The sequence below is a fragment of the Castor canadensis genome, chromosome 16 (genome assembly GCF_047511655.1).
Source record: "Castor canadensis chromosome 16, mCasCan1.hap1v2, whole genome shotgun sequence".
In the NCBI taxonomy this organism is placed as follows: Eukaryota; Metazoa; Chordata; class Mammalia; order Rodentia; family Castoridae; genus Castor; species Castor canadensis.
The window spans coordinates 52,302,764-52,326,453 of NC_133401.1; the positions used below are offsets into that span (position 1 = coordinate 52,302,764).

Genomic DNA, 23,690 nt, shown 5'->3' on the forward strand with positions numbered 1-23,690 from the left:
TCAAGTCTATTGACGAGGCTTTCAACTGAATTTTTTTAAAATCTGATTTATTAAGTTTTTCATTTCCAAGATTTCTGTTTGGTCCTTTTTCAGTAACTTGACTTTCTCTTTCATATCTTGCATTTTCTTCCTTAATCTATTCACCTTTGTATTTGTTTCCACTTGGAATCCATTGACATTTTTATTAATCATTCTTTGAATTCTTTGCCTGGCATTTCATCTACCATGATATGTTTGAAATCATTTTCCAGAAACATGAACTTTAGGAGGTGTCATGTTGCCTTGTTTTTTTTCATTCTATATTTCCATGTTGAATTTCACACAACTGTTGGGATGGATATCTCTTTTTATGTGAGGGCCTTCTTAGCAACTTTCTCTTGGTGATGTGTCCTATGCTGGATATTTGCTTATTTGTGTCATCTTTAGTTTATATACAAATGGACTTTATAGTGTCATTTACCCCTGACTTGTTTGGCTATGAGTAGGTTTTTGACATAGCAAGTACTGTATCAAGAGTATGAAGGAACCACTTTATCTGTAAGTCTCATAAAAGTGAGGTTTTTGTGGTAGTTCAAAGCTGTGCTGTAGACAGTTTTGAATATCCAGACTTGCTGACAATGTGTAGTCTGAAAGGGTGTGGAAGCTAGTTATGGTAAAAACCTCACAGATCTTGTGTCCACAAAAGTTGGATTACTTCTCTCTCCTGTTGCTCTGAGTGACAATGGCCAGGAGTGGGACTTCAAGCCTCCATAACTATGCTATTTAGGGCCATATTATTGGCTGGGGGCTTTTATCTCTCTATTCTTTAAGTTGAAATATCACTAATATCTGAGTGGGAGTAGGTTGTGGCTCCAGTAAGATGCAGCTTCTCTCAATTGACATCAGAGTGTATAATGCTGCACAGTTCAGTGGCAAAGAGTCCTCTTGCCATGTTCAAGGAGCCAAGCTGGGTTCCCAGTACCACTCAGAAATAAGAAAACAATAGTAACAACAAGAAGAACAAATAAAATACAGAAATATGCTAAAGCCAAATAAAACAACCACAACCACACAGACTGTGCCAGATACTTCTCACCAGACAGGTTAAGGGAGTGTTGAATATGACTGGGCTGTAATCTCTCTGGGGCCTTTGACTTAGCATACATAGTTTCATGGCAAGTATGGAACTTAAAAAATTCTCACAGACTACATTTTGGGAAATTGTGGAGCATGCAAGGCTAGCATATGTTCTCTGCAGAGGTCTGCAGCCTCCTGGTATCATGACCAATGTCACAACCCCACTATCCCTCCCCTCCAACTGAGCCTCAGCATGTGTGGGCCATGTACAGATGGCCCTGTCTACCTAAGGACATGGTGACTGTCCAAGCTGCCTCTGAGAGTGAAGAAGCAATCACACACTGAACTCAGTGCTGGAGGGGCAGCTGTGTTCCAGGTGCCCTCAGACCCTGTCCTATGTCCACATGAAACCATACTGGTCTGGTTTTGCTTCTAGTCATGGAGGGAAGTGTCACTGCTTCCCATGCTCTCCACCCCATTACAGCCCCATTTTCCCTGCTGCATAAACCTCTAAGTGGATTTGTGACAAAAAGTCCCCCAAACCACAAGTGTGTCACCAGCCTGTCTCCTGCCCAATCAATAGGACCCTAAATTTCATGCACTCAGGTTTGCTGATTCCCAGAGAAGTTGAATACCAAAGAATAGGACCCTTGTCAAGACAGCTCCTAGTTACAGCCCTCTGAGAGGTGGCTGAGCAATGTCCTGAATTTTTCTTCTAAGGCTAACTTGATGTGCAGGAATCCCTTTTAGAATCAGTCTGAAGCCTGTAAGAACTGTGGCTATCTCCCACAGTTGAGACTGTCAGTCTTTGGTCATCACAGGGATTGTTTGCACTCCCCTTTGTTTGCAGTGCCAGATTTGCTGCCCCAGACAGGGAGCCAGTGTTGAAGTTGTGAATTGTTTTCTAAAATTCTCTGTGCTGTTTGATTCCCATCACTTCATTATTTGTTCCCAGAGTTCATTCTTTCTCTCTTATAGTGTAGTTTTTCCTTTGGTGTCCTAAATGTATTTCAGCATTGTTCAAAGGCTGATTCTATTCTTCCATCTTGGTAGCATCCATAGTTAATTCATTTTAACCACTTAGTATTTGCTTTCTTAATCACTTACAATAGATATTTAGATTATCCACAATTTTTGGCCGTGAGAAAATGAAGAAAAGCCATGCAATCAAACCCCTGTCTTTTTTCTAGCCCTGTATACATCTGTTAGCTTCCCTAAAGGGGGATAGGCTGTGTTCCTTATAGAACTGTGACAAGGATGCATAGCTTACTCAATTTGTAAGATATTGCTCAAAAGTTCTGCAAACTGGCTGAACTTACTTTTATGATGGCAACTGTAAATTTCTCATTTTTCCACATCATCACCAACAAATGGGATTGTGAAAATCTTTCTTACCTAACCATTAGGTTTGAAATGCTATTTTATTTTTCTTCATTGAAATTGAGTGTATGTTTATTATGTTAGGAAATTTGGTGTTCATCTTATGTGAATTGTTCTTTCAAAACTGTTTTCCCCCAATTTTCTTTTGTATGTGTGTATATTTGCATATTTACATGGGCATGAACTTCTGTTTCATTTGTGTGTTCACCTATGTTAGTATTGATACTCTTCTGTTTCTTTGTTTAAGAAAGACTTCAGCTTAATCTTTTTGCTTGTTCATAATGTAACTGTATCAGGCTTCAAATGGTTATTTGCCTAATATATCTTGTTTCTGTCATTTTATACTCAATCTTTCTGGGTCTCATTGACAGAACATTTTTGAACAAATGACATTATTTGTATTTGTTATGATAACACAAATACTTAAGTTATTTCTTCATGCAGTGATCTTTTTTTTACTATGCCTTTTCATTTTCTTTTTTTAGTTTCCTTATTTTCTGCCTTTTAAAGATTTATCAAAATTTTGACACTCACTTTTTATTCCCTATGTTATTTTGGAAGTTATAATTTTCGATCTATTATTTTAGTAATTGGCCATACATTTTTCACATGCATTCTTGGCTTAATAAGATCTAAGTTTAATTGATTCAAAGTTAGTGATTTTCCTATACATTCCTGCATTCCAGCTCTTTCTAGTGAATTTGACTTTTTCACTGAACTGTTATTTACTAGTGCTTTTAGGGCTGAACTGTAAGAAGTATATTCTCCCAGGCTTTATTGCACAAAAGTGTCTACTCCTCTCACTTTTACATAAAAATTAAACTGTATAATGGTGGTTTGCATTCACTATGAAATGTATTCCTAAAGTGTCTTAACATGTCTACAGTTTGTGTAGTTATGGCCTCTTTGCTTTACTTTTGTTAGTTTATAAGAACCTGGGGTTCCTTTTGTTGTAAAAGTTTTATTTCTCAGTGTTCTTTAATTTCACTGTGGTGTGCTTGAGTAAAGGTTTATGTTTTCCTTTCGAAACTCTGTGTATTTTAGCTAGAATATCAAGTCCTCTGTTTGAATACAGCTTCTTTCACTTCTGGAACTCTTTTTTTAAATATGGCATTTTCTGAATGCACTCCAAAGTCTCACAGTCCAGTTGCTGCCTCACTCTCTGACCTCCTGTCTCATTCACACTGCCCTGCAGCCACAGGTCTTTAAACCTCTCCCACTCCTTTTATCAGGGAGCCATTTCTTTCTGAGCAGATGCTTGAGCCATGCCTCTTCTCTCAGGAGGCTCTTGTTCACCTTCCAGAAGGCCCTGCTCACCTTCATCAGGGCTCCTGCTCTCCTCTTCAAACTGTCACCTGTTTGAAGATCTAGCTAAAGTCAGGCCCTTCCTCCACATTCCCTTTTCAATGAGGGCAGTGTTTGCTTTGGGGCTTTATTTTCTTGGCATTTAATAGACACTGAAGAAATGACAATGTAAGGACTGAAACCAGTCAGAACTCTAGTCAATGCTTTTCCATTTCTGTAAAAATCAGTTTCCGACCTTCAGAGTAGAAGAGTTCTCTTTCCTTTGACACAAATACTAATATGATAAAAGTCAGCATAAGTAGATACCTGTCCAAGTGAAATGGTGCACAGCACTCCTAAGGCACCTCTGTTCCTCCTAATTTAATTTCTACATATTCAATGAGAACCAGAGAATGTGTCACCAACCCTATGGTCATTTATGGGTAAGATTTTTCTAGAATAATTGAGCAGGTTTTAAAGTAATGACATCTCCAAAAATTAAGTAAGAAAGAAAATGCTTTGCTTGCACTTGAACCTAAGAAATAATCCTCCAGGCTTTTACTTAACAAATATTTTCTAAGCACCCATCACTAGTTTAGGCCATTAAAATACAGTAGAGAAACATAATCCTGGGCCCTGCTGTCACTGAGATTAGGCCTGCATGGAAACATTCCTTCATATAATGTGAATCATTTGAATTAAATAAGTAAGATTCCTTGGGGATATTTAACACCATTAACTTATTTACATTTACAGTAGAATTGGGAACCTAACCACTAAGATTTCACAGATTTGGAGGAATTAATTTGACAAAGAAGAGAGGTGAGGGCATTTCAAGAAGAAAAGTTAGTATATGTAAAAATGTTATTATATGCAGAAGCAGAGGGTTACTATGAGGGTCTGAAAGGACCAGAGAGATTTGATAACAGAAATAAAAACAGAAATGTGTTAAAGTTGAGGGGAAGAGTTTTTTTTAGAGTAAAGGAGGTTGATGTAGCAGAGCTGATTTAGACTGGTAAATAGATACCAATCATGTTTTCAGAAACATAGCCATTGTAAGATCAAGCTTCTCTGAACTTCTCCTTGTTTTCTGTGTGGAAGAATATTTTTCTGTAGCTACCAGCTACTGAGCAGAAGAGAGGCCCATCCTCTTATTTCTGCACTGGGGTTCTGTCTTTGGTGGGTGTAGCGAGACTGGAATAGAATGTGCATGTAAATAGTGTATGATGTCTGGGCTTGTGAAATGTTGCTATCAGATGGCTGGGCCTTGTAGGTAGCTATATGATGAATATTCTGCCTGAAAACTTCAAACAGCACAGATTGCACAGCTCAGAATCAATCAAAGCTCCAACAGAAAACAGTGCTGCTGATATATTTTCCTGTGGGTCATCCTTCAACACATTTGCCTTGTCCTTCCCACCAGGTGGTTGACCAGATTGATACCCTGACTTCTGACCTCCAGCTGGAGGAGGAGATGACTGACAGCTCCAAAACGGACACTCTGAACAGCAGCTCCAGTGGCACCACAGCCTCCAGCATAGAGAAGATCAAGGTTCAGAACAACGTCCCACTCATGAGGACCCGTGCACACCCCACTGCCATCCTCACTGTCCTCAGAAAGCCAAACCCCCCTCCACCTCCCCCACGGCTGACACCTGTGAGGTGTGAGGAACCTCCAAGGTCAGTGCCCACAGCCAATCCTGTAAAGACTAATGGCACTCTGCTACGGAATGGAGGTCTACCTGGTGGACCCAATAGAATCCCAAATGGAGATGTCTGTCACATACCCAACAGTGACATGGACAAGGTTTCACTGCAGCCTCTGACACACAGACCTGAAAAAGACAGGTGTCCCCAGTTGGGACCTCGGGAACGAGTGAGGTTCAGTGAGAAAGTGCAGTACCATGGCTGCTGTCTTGACTGTGACACTCGACATAGCACGAGGAACAGGGAGGCCCATCTACATAGTGAGACTGTCCACCCACCAGGAAGGGCTCCCCGCCTTGGCCCTCCTCTTCCTCCTCCACCCCATGGCCCTCTTGTTCCCCTAGAAAATGGAGGACTGGGAGTCAGCCACAGTGACAGCTTCCCCCCTCTCAGACCTGCAACTGTGCCTCCACCCACTGCACCAAAACCACAGAAGACCATCTTGAGAAAATCCACCACCACCACAGTGTGATGTATGCCAATCTATAAACTTCTGTTGTTTTTTTTATTTTCTATATTATAAACATAGAATGATAAGTTTTGAGCACTTTCTACTCAAGCAATAAAAAGCCCAAATATTTGACTCCTGCATTCAGCAAAGTGGCATAAAAGTCACCTGGTGAGTATGCAGTACATTGCTTATATCCTGGGTTACTTCAAATGTTACATCATCCAAATCTGCAGATAATAAAAAAGTCTGGATGCATTGTTTTTGCAAATGACCCATGACTAACTGTGACCTTCAGATTTCAAATATTTTGAGTTTATTATGCAAGATGGGATTTCAAGTATTTTGATTTGTTAATAAACCCAGGGTGACCCATTTTATTCATGTCTAAATCATCTATGCATTAATTCTATGTCATATTCTTAACTTTGATCTAATATTTTTAATAAGAAATTCAATACTAAAGAATTATTTTATTATTTTTTCTAAAGATGTTTGTCACTACTTTTGCATTACTAAATGCTGAGGACAGTACCAAAAAGTTTATTTTCTATACTATACAATTATGAATTATATGTCCAGCTCTATATGTAATAAAGTATTTTGATATGTGGAAATATCATGACAATAAATGATGGTAAATAATGACATAACCAAATGTTCCTCAAAATTAAAATGAAGCAGTGGTTCATTTAATCCATTTTAATATTCATTGAAGTGGGTAGCAACTATCACAGAGACCAGACAGAATGGCAGTGAGTCCTTATCAGAATTTTCTAAATCAAATATCATAATCCATGCACACATGTGTATATTGTGCAGCTCCATTATGGTCCTCCTCAAATGATCCTGGAACTCCCATGTGTTGTCATGGCCCACTGTAAGCAGCACATTGATCTGTTGAGTGTTCTGCTATCTGTCTATGTCAGCAAGCTCTCCATCTCCCTGGAAAAACCTGCATTCATAGCAGAATTGCAGGAGAAGACAGAGAGGCTTCTAGTAACAGGTTCTGCTCAGCATCAGCCTTAAATGTTTTTGGTTCTGAGTTGAAAGATATCCTGGTTCTTTGCTGTTCCATAGCAGAAAGAAAGAATCTTTTCCTTCTACCATCAAATAAAAGTTCTTCTGTTCATTTCCATTTTCCAGCTTAAGAAACTTACCTACTCATGGGCCAACCTCAGTTCCCAAAGCATTGATTTGAGCTGATGTTTTGTCCTGGGGCTAGAAATGAGTTTCTCTCCTCTGGAAGCCTTGGAGGAATGGTGACTGGGTGGGGAGAAATATATATATATGAAGTGGTAAGACTAGAGGGAATCGTGTTTTGTTGAAATTCATTTATTGGTAACTTGAAGAGTGTATTTACCTTTTCAAACATTTGCCTTTTGGTTTCAAAGCTTTAATTTTTGCTGCTACAGGGAGAAAGTCTCCAATCATTTCTTTGTTGCCTTTTCAGTCTGTATTGTGGTAATTTGGAATACTTTTTAAAAATAGTTTTCTATTAAAAGATAATAATATATTTTGAGCAGGATATGAAGAGGTAATAGGCTTTATTTTTAAAGGAATAAATTGAGTGAAAAACAGAGAATGTCATGGTAAACACTCAACATGCAATTTTATCTTTATGTATTTATCTCTATGTGTTGGACATGAAGAATAATGTAAGCAGAATGACCCAGTTTTCCAGAAAATTATGAAACATAAGATCAATAATCAAGAAAGGTATAATCTAAAATTTATGAGCTGTATGAACATTGTGTTTAAAAGATATGAAGTTATGGTTATGGCCCAGGTAAAGAAATAAATGATTGACTTGCTGAATACCAAAATAATGTGTTCTTAACAGATTTGTTTGTTTGTTCATTTTTGTGGTGCTGGGGATCAAACTTAGGGCCTTGTGCATACCAGGCAAGTGTGTTACCATGGAGTTATATCCTTTGCTTTTGTTTTATTGACGTGGGGGTCTCTCTATGTAGCCCAGGCTGAGCTCAAACTCATGATCCTCCTGTCTAAGCCTCTTCAGTACTGGGATTATAGATATGTGTCACCACACCTGGCATTCAGCTTGATATACATAAACCCAGAGTATTGTCATCCTTCATAATTATACCTTTCATATGTCCCTCAAGTGTTAGACCATTCAAGATAAACAGTCCCAGAAGACATGCAAGTTTTTTTCTTGACTCTATCTTCTTTCTCTAGACAGTTACTGAATAATCAATTACAGTTTGAAACCCTGGCCATTGTCTGGGACCAAGCAGTATCTCAAGACAGAGCTTCCCTGCAATCACATACCCTCACAGAGTGGATAATTTCCTTGCAGTAAACCAAGCTAACTAAGTGAGCCATTCAGGTTGGTCAAGGACGGATATTGAACCAGATGCCCAGAAGAAACCCTCAAAGATTCAAAACCAAGGATAGACAAAGTTTCTTCATAAATGAACATCTTTTTCTGATTGGTGACCTATGCCAAAGCTACACTGTTTCAAATTTAATGTATTTATAGTATTGGCCTAGAAAGTTTGGTTAAGTCTCATCTCCAAATCTTATAGTTACTGACTTAAATCTCTCGTTATAATTTAATTATTTATAATCAATATTAAATATTAGATTATAAAAATATTGATACTTTAAGTTTTTTACTTTAGGTTGCTTCATTTCTGTATCAATGTATGGGATATTTTGCACTAATGTGTTTTTTAACCAACTGGTAATTTTGCAATATTCACTGGAACTTAGTCTTTAAATATAAATATATACATACATGTATATATGTATATTTGTGTGTGTGTAAAATCTTGTGAAATTGGACAGCAACTAGCATAGAGCTTCATAACATTTCCCTGGAGACATTAATTAAAATTCCAGAAATGTTAGTATAGTTTTGTAATCAGCTAGCATTGCTGTCAAAATTCACAATATGCAGGGCGACATCTGCACCTGATCTGCAGCGTGATGCACCTCCACACGTCTTCCCTCCTCCTGAGGACCCAGACAGAAGCACTTTCCAAAGAGCGACTGCTTTTGTGACGTGTGTTTGCAGACTTTCTTGGCATGTGTGGACCTCAGAGCTGGTGTCAACACTCCTGCAACAGTGGTGTTCCTACAAAATGTCACGTGGTCATGAGTGGCTTCTGATATCACTCTCTCGTAATGCAAAAATGGATCCTAGTCCCACAGACCTGGTACTCATTGACTAAGTAGAACAGGAAGAACTTGCCTTTTCAGTTTACACAGGTATTTCCTCATTTTTAAAAATTAATAGTTATTTCTGTTTACCAAAGGCCAAAAGAAAATGAAAATTAGCCAAAGTTCTTTTCTACCTACCAGTATTTACAGCAGTTTTAAAGGAAATAAAGCTATAAAATATGAACATAAAAGTGTTCTCACAAAAACACAAAGGCATGCAAAGAGAAAATGCTGTCTTCCAATTTGATGCTGTTCTATATTATACCTCCCTTCAATAGTTTAATAATATTTTGGGAAGAAATGAATCTGCTAGCAGAAGTGGTTTAATTAACTTAAAATACCTGTATGCCAATCATAACTTCATTGTTGCTATTTAATGAGTAGAGGACTAAGGTGCAGTGTTTTATAGCTTTCTTTGGACTGATCAGTACTTGCTTTTAGTGTGACCAGAGCAGCAGTGGTATCATCCCTGAAACTATACAAGACATTTTATCTAGATTGGAATCACACCTCTTTTGGGGTGCTTCATGAAGGAAAATCTGAGAAGCTGTGCATAATTGCACTGGGAATGGTAATCAAATCATGAATTACTGCCTCACCTCATTTTTCCCATGAAATGCATGTGATAATACAATTCCGCTTATCATTGTCTTAAAGCTTTGGTTTCTTCTTCCTAATTCTCTCTCCTAAATCTCTAGAGAACATCACAAAGTCATATGACATTTTCTGACCAATGTGTAGCTGTGACATTGTAACTATGTTTTAAAATTTTTGAGTTGCATGATTCTGAAGCACGACAAGCATGATGCCACCACGAGGGCACACAGCAGTGCTGAGCATAAAGCCATTCCCATCTTAGAGAAGCAGGAATTACATGGGTGTCATTTCATTTTAAGCACTTGGATATATCATCCCAGCCTTTTGGGAAAAAATACTAATGCAACTTTAAGAAGCTTTGCCAGCACCTTTCTCTTTAAAATGCAATTAAGCCCTGGGGGGCTATTTCATGGTTTGATGACTACGGATAGTTATGTAGTGTACACTTCAAAATGCTGGAAGAAAGAAGTTTTGAAAGTTTGCACCACAGAGAAATGATAAATGTTTGAGGAAATAAATATGATTAACTTTACTTAAACCTCAAACACTACTTGATATGCCATATAATATGTACAACTTACTGTTTTGTATACCAGTTAAGAGAATTAAAATGCAGTTAAATCCACATAAGGAATAAAATTATGTTAAGGCCAAGGGAAAGTAAGGAGGAAATATTACTTATTAGTTACATCTTCAAAACTGAACAAAAACAGACTAAGATAGTCACTTCTTTCTGAAATTTTGCATGTATTACAGTTACTCTAACATGTGTTACTGACTTGGCTTATAAGTTTAAAATTACAGAACCTCAGCTTCCACATTTTCCCAAATCAGTCTTTTAGTAAGTACGGGCTGGTATTTTAGTGATTAGCATGACTCCCCAGGATTTTTCACTATATAACATCATCATTTAATGGTGTTCTTTACAGCCCTGAGCTGTGCAGATCTTTCTTTTATTCTGAGTGGTCATTTTGACACTTGAAAGGGGGTTTCCTAATCTTGTTTTGACATTTATAATGTGCTTAATCTTTGTAGAACATAAAAGGGATTTCAGAAAATTCAGCTGCTGTCAAAAAAAAATGAGTCGCTGGATAATGGAAGCTCTCGCTCTCATGTATCACAACAACAGATCTATTTTTCAGGGTTTTTTGTTGTTCTTTTCCTCTAAGTTCAAACATTATCATTTGGGTCTTTCTATTAAGAACTTCTGATTCCACAGTCCTCATGCCACTTACCCTGAATGTGTCACTGTCACTCATTGTTTTTTCATGTGAATTTCATATATTTAACATTGGCCCTGAGAGCTAAAATAGCAGAGAATTCACTCGGTAAAATCTCTAAAGGACCAGAGACTTAGAATTCTCTCTAATGAACGCATTCCCATCCTTTTATTATCAGACAATAGAAGGGATTCTCCACAATTTGATAATATGTTTGTCAATTCTCCTAATCACCAAAGGGGATTTTGGATCAGCTAAATAAAAGATGTGTGTCTGGACTGGGATTGGGGTCTTGGTGGTAATGCATATGGCATCCAAACCTAATAGAGGACTTCTTTCATGCCAGACAGACTTTTGAGTGTTCTCCATGTGTTGTTTTTCCTTATCATTCATTTCTTTTGCAATACCCAATGTCTTAATTGTTATTCTTATCTGCATTTTATAAATGAGAAATCTAAGGCAGCAGAAACTGGCTGCCCAGGTCCTAGATCCCACATGTGGCAAAGCCAGAATTGAAAGGCAAGCAATCAGATTCCTCACCACCTCTCAGAACTAAAACATGGGCCATGCATCTCGAACAGATGATCAGTAGAAATAAAAGCCATCATTTTCTGGAACTTGCCTGAGAAAGGTGTTAGAAGATAGATAATAAGAAAACAACTAAGTGTATTACTGTATGAATCAAAACAAGGCCCCATGTGGCAGTAATAAATAAGCCCATATTCCAGAGGCACTGGAGTTATTTCTTCCTCACCCAAACTCTACCTGGGTCTGCAAATCTCTCCAGTGCATCTGTTTCCCAACAGTCATCCAGTAGTATGGACTGTGTTGGCTATGTGGACCCAAATTCATCTTGTAGGATCACCATGACAAAGGTAGGGTTAATAGAGAAGCTGACTCCTGCCCCTGATGCTTCACCAGTAAAAATAGTTACAGGGACTTGCCTGGAATTCCTGTGTGCCCAGAAATGGAAAGAGGGAAATAGGGTCTGTGTATGGATCAGCCCAAGCTACACTTGCCGTCATTTCCAAAGGGGTGATATTTTGGTGTATGTATAAATATTTTATAGACATTCGTAGACTACCTTCTGTTTCATATTACCTGATGTTCCTTTAACATCACCATAAACTAGGATGTCATTTTATTTTTAATTAGAGATAGACATAACAGACCTGGTTAAAGCTCAGTGGGGAAAACTGGTGAAACTGGTTAGATTTTATTAGTTTTTACATACAATATTTGAATTCTGTTAGGGGGCTATAATCAACTTATATTTTAAGCTAAACTTTCCAGAAAAAAAGAATAAATTTTGCTTTGTCAAATTTGTAAATAAAAAATTTTTTAATAAATTAGGTTAGTGTATGAATAATTATCACTTCAGGATAAATAAACCTAATTTGAAGATACATACTCATCTATCCAGAATGGTCAAGGAAATATATAACCATGCTACAGAAATTTAGGTCACTGAAGATGTAAATTATGATGTGTTTATAGATAATATTAATCTATGAAACAGTATATTAGTATAAAAATATCAATTTGGAACCAGAAATTTTAGGTTTAAGTCAATTTTCTCAACCTCCAAGTATTCCTGATCAAATTACTTAGTCCAGTCTGTGGCTTGTTTGCAATGAAGACAGTAATGTCCCTTTTCCACTTAAGGAGCTGTTGAGTGATTCTGTTGTATTCCTGGCTCACCTAAACCTGTTTTTATAATGTAAGGGGTAAAGAGAGTCCTGTCAGCAGAAGGATACTGTGATGCCCTCAACCCTACACAAATCACTAAGGCGTCAAGACCACAATCTTCAGTTCTTTCTGAGGCATTGATGCTGAAATGTGAAATGGATGAGGTAATCAGGTGTGCAGCTTCAGGGAGGTCTGTAGTCTGAGTTGCCGAATACAGAGTCCACAAACTCACCAAAGTATTCTGCCTTATTCTTTGCATATGTCAGAAACACTTCACAAATGCCTCTCTCTCTCCCCTCCTCCTCTTCCTTCTCCTCCACCTTCCCCCTCTCTGTATCCCATACTGAGAGGTACAGGGCCTCAATCAGGCTACACCACTGGTTTACTGTTGAGCTACACTTCAGCCCCCTCCCCAGTTCTTACAGCGTCCTCTAGATGGCACAACGTAGATCATGCATGGCATCATGGCTAATTAGGTTTCACACAGCTCAGCTCAGCCATTTCTTCTGTTTTGTTTTCTTGCTCAAACTCACACTTTCTCAGCTCATGTTTCTCTTGTGCTCACAGAAATAGAAACACTGTGCTTTTTCCTGCTTTATTTTGTCCATTCCTTTATAAGTCCTTACTCCTATACTTGGTCCCTAAGTCACATGTTTCGCACACTGTATTTCTTGCATCATTATTAGCCTTGATACCACTATCCATCTCCCACCACCCAGTCTCCTATCTCTTCCCCCTGCACTCCTCCTTTGAAGGGTACCACTGCTAATATTTTGTTATGAGGCCCTAATTATTCAGTGAATCCAAAGTACTTTCTGATCTGAACAGTAAAACCACAAACAAATGCAACTCATCATTATCAATTTGGGATGCTTCTTGTCTAATTACTCATGTTCCCTGTTTATCTGGTGGATTCTTTTACATTTGCCTCCTTTGATGCTAATGATATTTTATGGATTTCATTTATGAAGCAATTATTTTACTTAGATCCTTTTGCAGTTACCATTATGGAATACACCTAATGAATTCCTTAGAACCTACAGTTCATGTGTAGGAGTCTCATTTTTGATTTTGTGAATGAGCAAGTCAGAAAATGAACATTATGGAAATCCAAGATGATTCCACAAAGAAGCTCAGTTAATCAAACTGTTTTGACAAGAGCGAGTGAGTTTTAATTTGCTTGTGGTAAAATGTAATAGTAAGAACATAAATAAATTCATTTAGAGTCTAATTTGTTAAACTAATGAAAATCTAATACCACTAGGTGTTTATACGTGTTCTGAAAATGTTTGTTTAAATGAGAGATTAAATCAGTTTAGAAGAAAAAAGGCCTATGTCTGTGGTTAATAGACATAGGGAAAAAAATCCAAGCATTAACTTTTTTAATTTGTCATATTATTGTTGTACTGGGGGTACATTGTAACTTTTGCAAAAGTTCTTAAAATATATCCTAGTTGAAGTCACCCCCTCCATTGCTCTCCTTTATCCTCCCTCCCTCTTCTCATTTTCCCACTTTCATACATGAATACATAATATATCCATCATATTCATCCTCCTACACCCTTTCCTTATGTCCTCCCCCTTCCCAATGGTACCAGTTGAAGTCTGGAACATAGTTAAATCATATTTCTGTGTGATGCTTCTCAGAATGATTGAGAACTGAAGTCCTATGATCACCGGCGCTTACGGCTAAAGCATAAGGCCACAGACATTGCCAATGATGATCCAAAATATCATCTGAGACTGTGATATTCTGCTAACTCACCTTTCTGACAAAAACAGAGTGCTTGGTTTTATTTTACTGCCTTTTCAATCTTTCATAGTTGTATCAAGCAGGGGATTATATTTTGCCCATTATTTAAAGTACAGTACAGGACTTCTATTGTTTTACAGGTTACTTTTTCTAAAGAGACTTGTCAGCTCTTATAGTGAATTAATATTTTAGAAGCTCCTCAGTGTAACTTCCCAATGAATTTTCTGACCACCCAGATTTCCAGTTTCAACTCTCATTTCCCCCAATGCCGTTATCCAAATTAATTTATTTTTTCCCAAGTCTTTCTGTGCAAAGTCCTCCCAATGACTGTCCTCAGAGTGGCTCTTACCCTCTTATCTCTGACAAACACATTTGCCACCTGCCTGGTCATTTCCCTGAGTGTACACTCTATTTTACTGATGTCCAATAGAGAAATTTTCTTTTCATCATTGAATCACAAGCCAGAAATTTTGATGGTTTAAGATTATCTGCTATTTGAAATCTTAACTCTGGGCTTGGCCACTAAGCAAAACCCCTCCAAGGTGACTTTTATAACATCCTGATCTGGTGGGGCAAAAACTGGTAAGGTGGTTCTAGACTTCTGCCATGCCTTGCTCATTTTCTTTTTGAACCCAGATGTCAAATTGGATTTAGTATTTATTTTGGTTTTATATTATCATATTAATGTTGTATGGGGTATATTGTGACTTACAAAAGTTCTTATCAGTTGAATGGACCTCCCCCCATCATTCTCCTTTATCCTTCTCCCCCCATTCCTGGAATATTTCAACAGGTCTCATTTTTCCATTTTCAAACACGAGCACATAATATTCCTACCATATTCACTCCCTACACCCTTTCCTTAGTCCTCCACCTTCCCACTGGTACAAACCCTTAGGTAGGACCTGTTTTACCTTCCTGTTCTCTGTTTTTGAAAAAAAGCATTTTTGTTTGTTTAAGATGGCTACACAGGGAGTTTCACTGTGACATTTCCATGTATATATGTGTTATAACCTGAATTGGTTCATCCCATCTATTTTTCTCCTTCCAACCTTAGTCCCCTTCTTATGGTGATTTAAACAGGTTTAAAACTTCTATATTCATTCTTGTATAGGAAATGCACCAACCATTGTCATCTTCTTAACTTCCTTCTTTTACCCTCACTTTCAATGTGACCTCCCCTTAGTGTGACCTTTTTTCCATAATAAAGCTGTATTTGTATTGTGTCCATCTCCCTCATATGAAAGAAAACATGCAGCCTTGATCTTTCTGATCCTGGCTAACTTCACCTAGCATGATATCCTCCAGATGCATTCATTTACCCTCAAACCACATGGTTTCATTTTTCTTTATGGATGAATAAAACTCCACTGCATATGTATGCTACATTTTCTTAATCCATTCATTAATTGTAAAGCATCTGGATTTTTTCCCCAGCTTGGCTATTGTGAACAGTACTACAGTAAACATGGATGTGCAGGTGTCTAACTGCTGGACCTTCTCTGGACCTGTGGCCCCAGTGTGAAATCATATTGCTTTGTAAATCTTTCTCTGTGTTTTTTTCCCAACATTTCTCTAAATCCTTTTCTAATGTTAAAAAAAATCACAATTATGAAATGAGTACAATACAGGTAATACCTCACAAAACATAAAAACAATAATAAACAATAATTAAAATTTATAGGTTGTAAATTAATGCTCTTATAGGCTAAATAAACTTGTACAAACTCACACATTAAAAGATAGATTTCTTACTCGATGTAGGATATATTTTTTTAACTTAAAACAAGCAGTTCTTATTGAAGGCAATTGTCATTTGTTACTGAGTGAGAATCTTACTACAGAGGAAAATTTTGAGTTAATAATATAAAGTACAGTCATATATGCAGACAGTGCTTAGCAAAAATAAGAGAACTTAACAAGCTGTTGGGACAAAAACATAATAACCATGCAAGGTAATACACTTACTAACTAGGTCCATGTAGATTTCTCATGATGTCCATCTATTCTGAAATAGATACAATTTTACTTGTCAACTTTAAAACATGAGAAAATAAAATGTTTAATTTAAAGTTAAAATTTTGTACTTAAAATATGCTCTTTAATTAATGTATGAAGGTTTAGCTACACTTTTACCACTTAGATTAAAACATTTATTTTACTTGCTTTTTAAAAAGTTGAACATAGATTCTACTTTGACTGATTTAATATGGAGATTAAATTTAATATGGTGATTAAATTATCTGACAAAAGAGATTTCTGAGACACATTTGCCATTTAAATGCTCCCGTGAGAATGAAGCTTTACTTAGATTTCTATTTATTTGTTAAATTGTATACTTTTCAGACCCATCTCACCCTAGTCTAACCAAATCTCTGTGGTGATATACATGGGACAAGAGTCAGCTCTCTCAGTATCAGACTCAAAGAGAAAAATAAAAGAGGAAACTGCAGTTTGTGGCTGGAGCTGTTCCAGTGGTCTTCTTAAACCATACTAAGCCTGTCCACTTAGTAGAATGGACATACACACTGTATGAGTTTCTCATATGGAACACTTTATGGGGTTCTGACAGTGTGTGCACAGTGACACTCAGCATTACATCAAGTGATTTTCTGAGCCCAGTGACCTGCTGCCCTGTGTCCCCTTTCCTGTCCAGTGCCTGTTACACCTCACCTGTGCTGAATCAATACATTCTTTCTGTCCAGTTTGATGGAATCACTTTGGTCAGGAGATAGCAGCCTTCTCAGTATGTATCTGCTGACTGAATTCACAGAATGAACATCAGGTGCCTAGTGCTTTATTGATTACGCTTTCCTATTCTCATAGCTTCTTTATTGCTTTTTACAATATATTTTTCCATGAAATATTTGGGGAGGCTGCAGGGAAATTTGAAAAGACTGTTTACATCTGTGGCTTCCTGCATGAGAGCTTCCTTACTAAGAGTTTTAAAGTGTGACATTTGCTTAGCTTACAGTTACAAAGGTTAGTCCTCATAAATGTCCTAATCCATGAAATGGGAGAGGCTTATTCTAGGATTTCTTGTAACTTAAAATTGATATAAAAAGCTGTGGATTGCTTGATGTTCACTAATCACACAAAATAGAATTTGGGGTAGTGAGACAGGCTAAAGTAGGGAAAGTTTGGGACTCATAGAAAAAATATTACATCTTAGTGTTAGAAATGAAAGATGCATGGAAGAAGCAGAAAGACTGCTCAAACACCAGCACAGGGTTTATTGTTCAGGAAGGAGCCCTACAGATGGGAGACACCAGCCACTTAAAGACTTGGAGTAGATATAGAGGAGTGGTCTAGAAGGGAAACCCCACTGGGCATGAAAATTCTTCCAGAGTGGAGCCAACCATCCCTAGGGGGAGCTAGAAGAGATAAGTGGTAATTAGGCAGATAAATTGCTCAGCTCTGGAGCTCTTGGTGAGGTGATGGCTTGTCATTTTCTTCTAGTGAGTGGTGGGGTGTCAGTAAGCTGCCTGCAAGGGTGTGTGTGGGGAGGTCCAATCCTAAGGACTTTTCTTTTTGTTCATCCTAATACTTAGATTAACCATGCTTTGGCTCAGGAACCACCCTCACCTGACTCATGCTACTTTATTTAATGGTCATGACAACTCTTGTCAAAGAATTGCTCTGGACAGGTTAAACAGGCAAGGAAGATTTATCCAAGAGTACTGTGTAGGGGTTAGACCAATTTCAATAGGACAGAAAGACTGAATTCCACTGTGTCAAAACAAAAGGCAGGTAGGTTTTTCAACACCAAGGTGAGCTAGTGGGCAGGATGTCCTGAGGGAGGGAGGTCAGTCAATGTGTTTTTGCCATTTTGTTACTAATTGCTTCTTATTCTAATTTATCTATTCTCCCACAGAGACAGGGAAAAGGATACACTCTTTCTTGATGATTGCATTTCAAAAGGATGGATCCTAGGGAGAGGAGAAAATTTTTATCTCAAAGAGCAGAGGAAATTTACAATTGAAAATTTTGGAATGTAAATGCTTCAAGAATTGAAGTTCAGAAGCCAACAGTCAGTAGGAGTTTAAAGGAATGCTAAGTCCATTTTTTCAACCCTAAGTAGATTGCCAGTCCTTTCTTTACTTACTGGGGCCTAGAGAAATCAGGGTTGGTTGCCCTGGGTTTTCCGGCTATGAAAGGACAGAGTTGGGACTTGACTCTAGTTCTGTTCTGCTCCAAACTCTATGGCCTTCCCAATACATTATAAAATCCCAGGCTGGAGGAAAATGCTGGCCCACATAGGAGGAAAGTCAGAGTGAGTTCTTAATAATTCTCCAAAGTTCTATCAGCTCCTTTAGGGAAAGGAAGCCTCTGTAAAGAAGTTTTGTCTGTTTAAAACTTCCTATGCCATAGGAATTGCATTTAAAGTGGATACAACTTTACAGCAGAAAGAGCCATCTAACCTGCTTGCCTGATGTATTCCTTATTTGTGATAAAGGCATTTTAAACACAACTGAGGAGAGTCTCTTAGAGTATTTGTAAAGTAGCTCTAAGAAGTTTCTTTTAACCCTTGTGAATGGAAATTTGTTCTGTAGGACTCAAGTTTTACACTATTTTTGATAGGGACAAGAAGAAAAAAAGGTTAAGAAAATAACTTCAACTAGAAATCATTAAAGACAGTTTTCTTTATTAAAGCTGTTATGTGCTGATGTGAAGTGCCGAGGGCCGGTGATGAGGGTCCTTGCCTTCACAGGCCAGGGAGCTGACTTGTGAGGCAGCTGATTGATTGTGAGCCAAAGCCTGTATATGAAGTGGGACTTATTAGAGAGAAAGGAAAGGCTGCAGCTAGAGCAGTGCAGTGGAGCCTGGAAACTGGTGGCTCGGTGCTCAGGTGAAGGCTGTGGCTTTTATGGACTTTTTAACTCTGTGTTTGGGTAAGGGTTAGGTGGGCTGCTTTCATTGGCTGTGGGTTCATGGGCTTTCTTAGATTAATTGATTTGTTTGCCCCTTATTGGTGGTGGTTGTGGGGAAATAATCTTGAGAGCATTTTGCTCATCAGCCCTGTGGCAGCCCTGTATCTCCTCTTAGGATGCAGGAATGCAGATTTACAACTCCTTCTCAGGATGCAAGAATCATACTGCTCTCCATGGGGGGATGGGATACTCACTCATCTGCCCCTTAGGTCTCCAGACCCAACAAAACCACAAAGAAATAACCCATAAAAAGTTGTTAGGGGGTCTGAAGGACTTGTCTGGGCTCTGGGGAAGCTTCCTGGCTCAGGTGCATGTATGCTTGGTGCTATATGTTATATGTGTGTATTCAACATATATATAAATGTAAACAAATATCTGTATTTGTAAACATGTATGTGTGTGTGTTTCTCTGCACTGAATCAGTGTCCATGAAAATATTTAATTTTTTTTGTTAGGTCCCTGGCATTCTTGGGGTAGGCAGAAGGACCCAAGGCTACACCTTAAAACCAGAACCCCTGATTTTTTTGACCACTTGTTTCTCCCTGCCTGATTGTTTCTTGGCTTGCAAAACAACTCAGGAACTTCCAGTTACTCAACTAGCCAGGCATGTGGATCTGTTCCATCTGGTGATCGCAGATAATCAGAGACCAGAGACTCTCTCCCTCCCCCATGGCTTGGCCCCTCCTATAAAGCCCACTACCCATTCCAGCCAAGCTGCTGCTCCCTGACCTGGGAGGGGAGGGGCCACCATGCAGTCTGGATCTAATAAATCTTTCCTTTCCACACGTGGTGTGGTCTTAATTCGGCAGTACTTTACACCTGGTGCCGAAACCCGGGAGAGGTTAACAAGATGCTCTGGCCTGGGGCGGCTCCCTTGGCCTCCGTGTCCTGCCCTCTTCTGAACCCAGACTGCTGAATTGGCCCCATGTGCCTCCGGACTGTGGATTTCCGACCTTACTGCCTTGCTGGCTTTCCCATCCATCATTAGCCTCTCTCTTCCACAGCTTTCCTCCTGACCTACAGTAAGTGTCACCCTCCTGCCAAGGCTACCTGCTCTGCCTGGTTCTGAAGTCGTAGCTACACCACGTATGCCTCCCCTGCCCACAGGAGCACCCACCGCTTAGCACGGGGATGCCTGGCTAACCAGTTGGGGCATTTCCTGCTGGACGCCTGCCCTTGGGAACCCGTTTGGGTGATACTCCCACTCTCACTCCCTCTTTCCTGCTCTCCCTCCCTGTCTTCCTTTCCTCTGCCTAGGGTGAGAGCTCAACAGCCCCTCCAGCTTACTTTGACCAAATGACAACTGGATGATTCTGCTCTCCTTGCCTGAGTCATGTAAGGGAGGCTAGATCTTGACCTAGATCTATATTGGCCTGAAGAGTAAACTCACCAAGGCACCTGCCTCGCTCTCTCTCACTCTCCCTCTCTCTCTCTCTCTCTCTCTCTCTCTCTCTCCTTCTACATTATGGAGACCTCCCACTCTACATTAGCTGTGTCCACAGGGATGCCTTCTCTGCACCCTCCCCCTTGGTCTCCAAGATGATCTAAAACCTAAGCAACTGATTTTCACACACTTCTAGCTCTTGACAATTTCTGCCATCACAACGGCAAGTGATTCGAAATTCCATTCGTCAAAGCTCTCCTTTCTCTCTGCTCTCAACCCTCCCTGCTCCAATCTTGTAATGCTGTTCAAATCCTCCTTGCCAACAACAAACCCCTCTCAAACTCTGTGTCTTTTCCTTCCACTAAACTCTTGTACTTGTGACCTCATGGGCTCTGTCTGCCCACCTCCCAACTCCTCCTGCCAGTCCTCTACATCAGTCTCTTCTCCCACCTCATCCTCCCATGACTCAGACCCCCCTTCTTCCACCCCTGCTGGCTCTCCCAAACAGTTGCCACCCTATTCCCCGTCTACAGTAGTCATTATTGACCCTGAGCCATCGGCTCTTCAGGAACCAACATCACCAGCCTTGCCCTCATGCCCTGCTACACCCTCACCCTTCTCCTCCCCACCTATGTTCCATACCCACTCCCATACCTCCTCCCAAGCACACTTAGCCCACCTGTACCACTCCAGGAGTGGCAGGAGCTGATGACGTTATCAGAGCCCATGTGCCCTTTTCCATGACTGATCTCTCTCTCAAATTGAAAAGAGACTTGGCTCCTTCTCTAATGACTCAGTCTCCTATATTAAAGAATTTAAATACCTAACCCAATTATTCTCAACTCTCATTTCCCAATCATTCCCTAATATTCAAAGAAAACTTAAACAGGCAGAGGGTGGCCCTCAAACCCCCAGGGAGATCTTGTGAAAATGGCATTTAAGGTATTTAATAACTGAGATGAGGTTTGAGACCAGTGAAAGGCCCAGCTCTTGGCAGCTGCCCTGAGGCTACCTCCTCCAACTTCGAGACAGGCTGGACAACAACACACACCTCCATGGCCTGCTTTAAGTGCAACCAGACAAGACACTGGGCAAAACACTGCCCTTCACCTCTCCTGCTGCCAGGACCCTGTCCACAATATGGCCAGAATGGACACTGAAAGGACGACTGCCCCTCTTTGTCTCTGCAGTGTAGGTCAGTCTCCCATTCCCACTCTTGACAGAGTAAAGTCCTTACAGACCTCTTGGGCCTGGCGGCAGAAGACTGATGCAGCCCTGGGACCTTGACCTTCAAGATCACCTCAGAGGAACCCAGGGTAACCGTCCAAGTAGCAGGTAGGCCTCAATCACCTACTTGGTGCTACCTGACTGCTCAGGTAAGCTTTATCCTTTACAGATCTCTGTGGTGGGTGTGGATGGTCTCATCTACCAGCCAAAAAAGAAAAGACAGTTTTATTCAAATTAAAATTCTTATAAAAGGTAATTTTAAAATACAGGTTACAAAGTAAACAACTGGAAAGGATATAGATAGGTATTGAATGTATTTTTGAGAAGTTGAAGGAAAAAGGAATGGTTTTTTTGGATGAGAAAGGATTTTGTAAAGAAGGGTTTGTCCTAAAGATTGTCTCAAATAGGAAGGATAAGGACAAACCACCAAAGGGTTTAGTATCTTGTATGAAGGTCTGAGTAAGTTTTAAAAGTGTATAATAAAAGCTTCAGTGTGTGATAAAGTTAAAGTTGACTATAATCTAAGAGTTGCCTAAATGATTTTTAAGGTCATGTCAAACTAAAATCAAATTCTCTATGTCTATAAGATAACAAAGTTATCTTAATACTATTCTGCTCTGAATAACATCTACAAAAAAAATGTGATAGGACTTGTGTTTTCTGTTGATCTTGTCAAGCTTTAAGTACTACTAAATCAGAGTTCATTTACATATTTGCTTATGCAAAGGTCTCTTAAATGACCACCTTATAACTGTGTTCTGTGTCTATACTTTATCTAAATATGATACAAACTTTTACAAAGTTAAAAAAAGCTCTTTTTTACCCAAAAGTGCTACATTTAACCTGCATTCTGACAGTCAGACTCTATCTGCCTTTAAAGGTCCCACAAATGCTATGTAGCAACTAACCTGGTCAGTTTTGCCACAAGAATTTAAATACATCCCTCATCCTTGTGGACAGGCCCTAACCAGAGACTTATTAGATTGGCACTACCCAGAGGCCACCCTTCTTCAATGCAGAGCCACAGTGCCCCTCATCTGCAGGGCAACTGAGTCCTTTTTATAACTTTCTGGCCTCCGGGAATACAAAGTCTCTAAGGAGAAGGCTCAAGTATGTCTCCCTCTGGTCACCTACTTAGTTGGGTTCTTAAAGGGACAGACTCACTGCCTAAGTCATGAGTAAATCAACCCAATCCTCCATTTCCCACTCTCCCATACCATAAAAGTAGCTTAAAGCTTTCTTGGGAGTTACAGGATTTCACACAATCTGGATCCCTAAAAATATGCAGCCTTCAACAGATACCCTTTTATGCTCCTCCTAATCTTCCTATTTGGGTTTTAAATAATGTATGGCTACCCATTTCGCTTAAAAAACTTGCCTCCAACAGACTCTGCTCCTCTGGCTGACTACCTACCTTATTTTAACCTCCTCCGGGAACTTCTCAGACAGCAGGCAGACCAAAACCTACCCCACCCCACAGAGAGCCCCATAACAATTTCAATTAAACCAGGGAATCTTGTTCTCAAGGATCTTTGACCCTCTCCACTGGGACCTCAGTGGACCAGCCCTCATCTGGTCATCCTCACAATGCCCACCACTGTCAAGCTCAACGGGATCCCCCAGTGACAGCACCTTTCAAGGATAAAACATTGCCCACCAACTTCAGGCTCTTCCATAACAATGAAGGATGAGTACTCTTGCATACCACTGAGCCCCACGTGGCTATCCCCCTCCTGCAAACTCTCTCCCTTTTCCATTCCTGCATAAGCTCTTATTCCTCATCTGGCTCTTGATCTGATTTCCCTTTGCAACCCAGAAATCCTCCTCC

General features: G+C 39.5%; 1 protein-coding gene across 5 annotated transcripts in view; it reads left to right on the plus strand.

Moving 5' to 3' along the window:
• Positions 1-23,690, plus strand: part of LOC109676573 (protein Largen) — a 218,894-nt gene that overhangs the window by 137,894 nt on the left and 57,310 nt on the right. For 4 of the 5 annotated variants that reach the window (XM_074057030.1, XM_074057033.1, XM_074057031.1 and 1 more), the window contains one exon: positions 5,144-8,446. In XM_074057030.1, the coding sequence (XP_073913131.1) occupies positions 5,144-5,899 (756 nt within the window). In that variant the 3' untranslated portion in view covers positions 5,900-8,446. Of the gene's footprint in view, positions 1-5,143; positions 8,447-23,690 lie in introns of those variants that run through there. The other variant, XR_012442443.1, reaches the window with a different exon arrangement.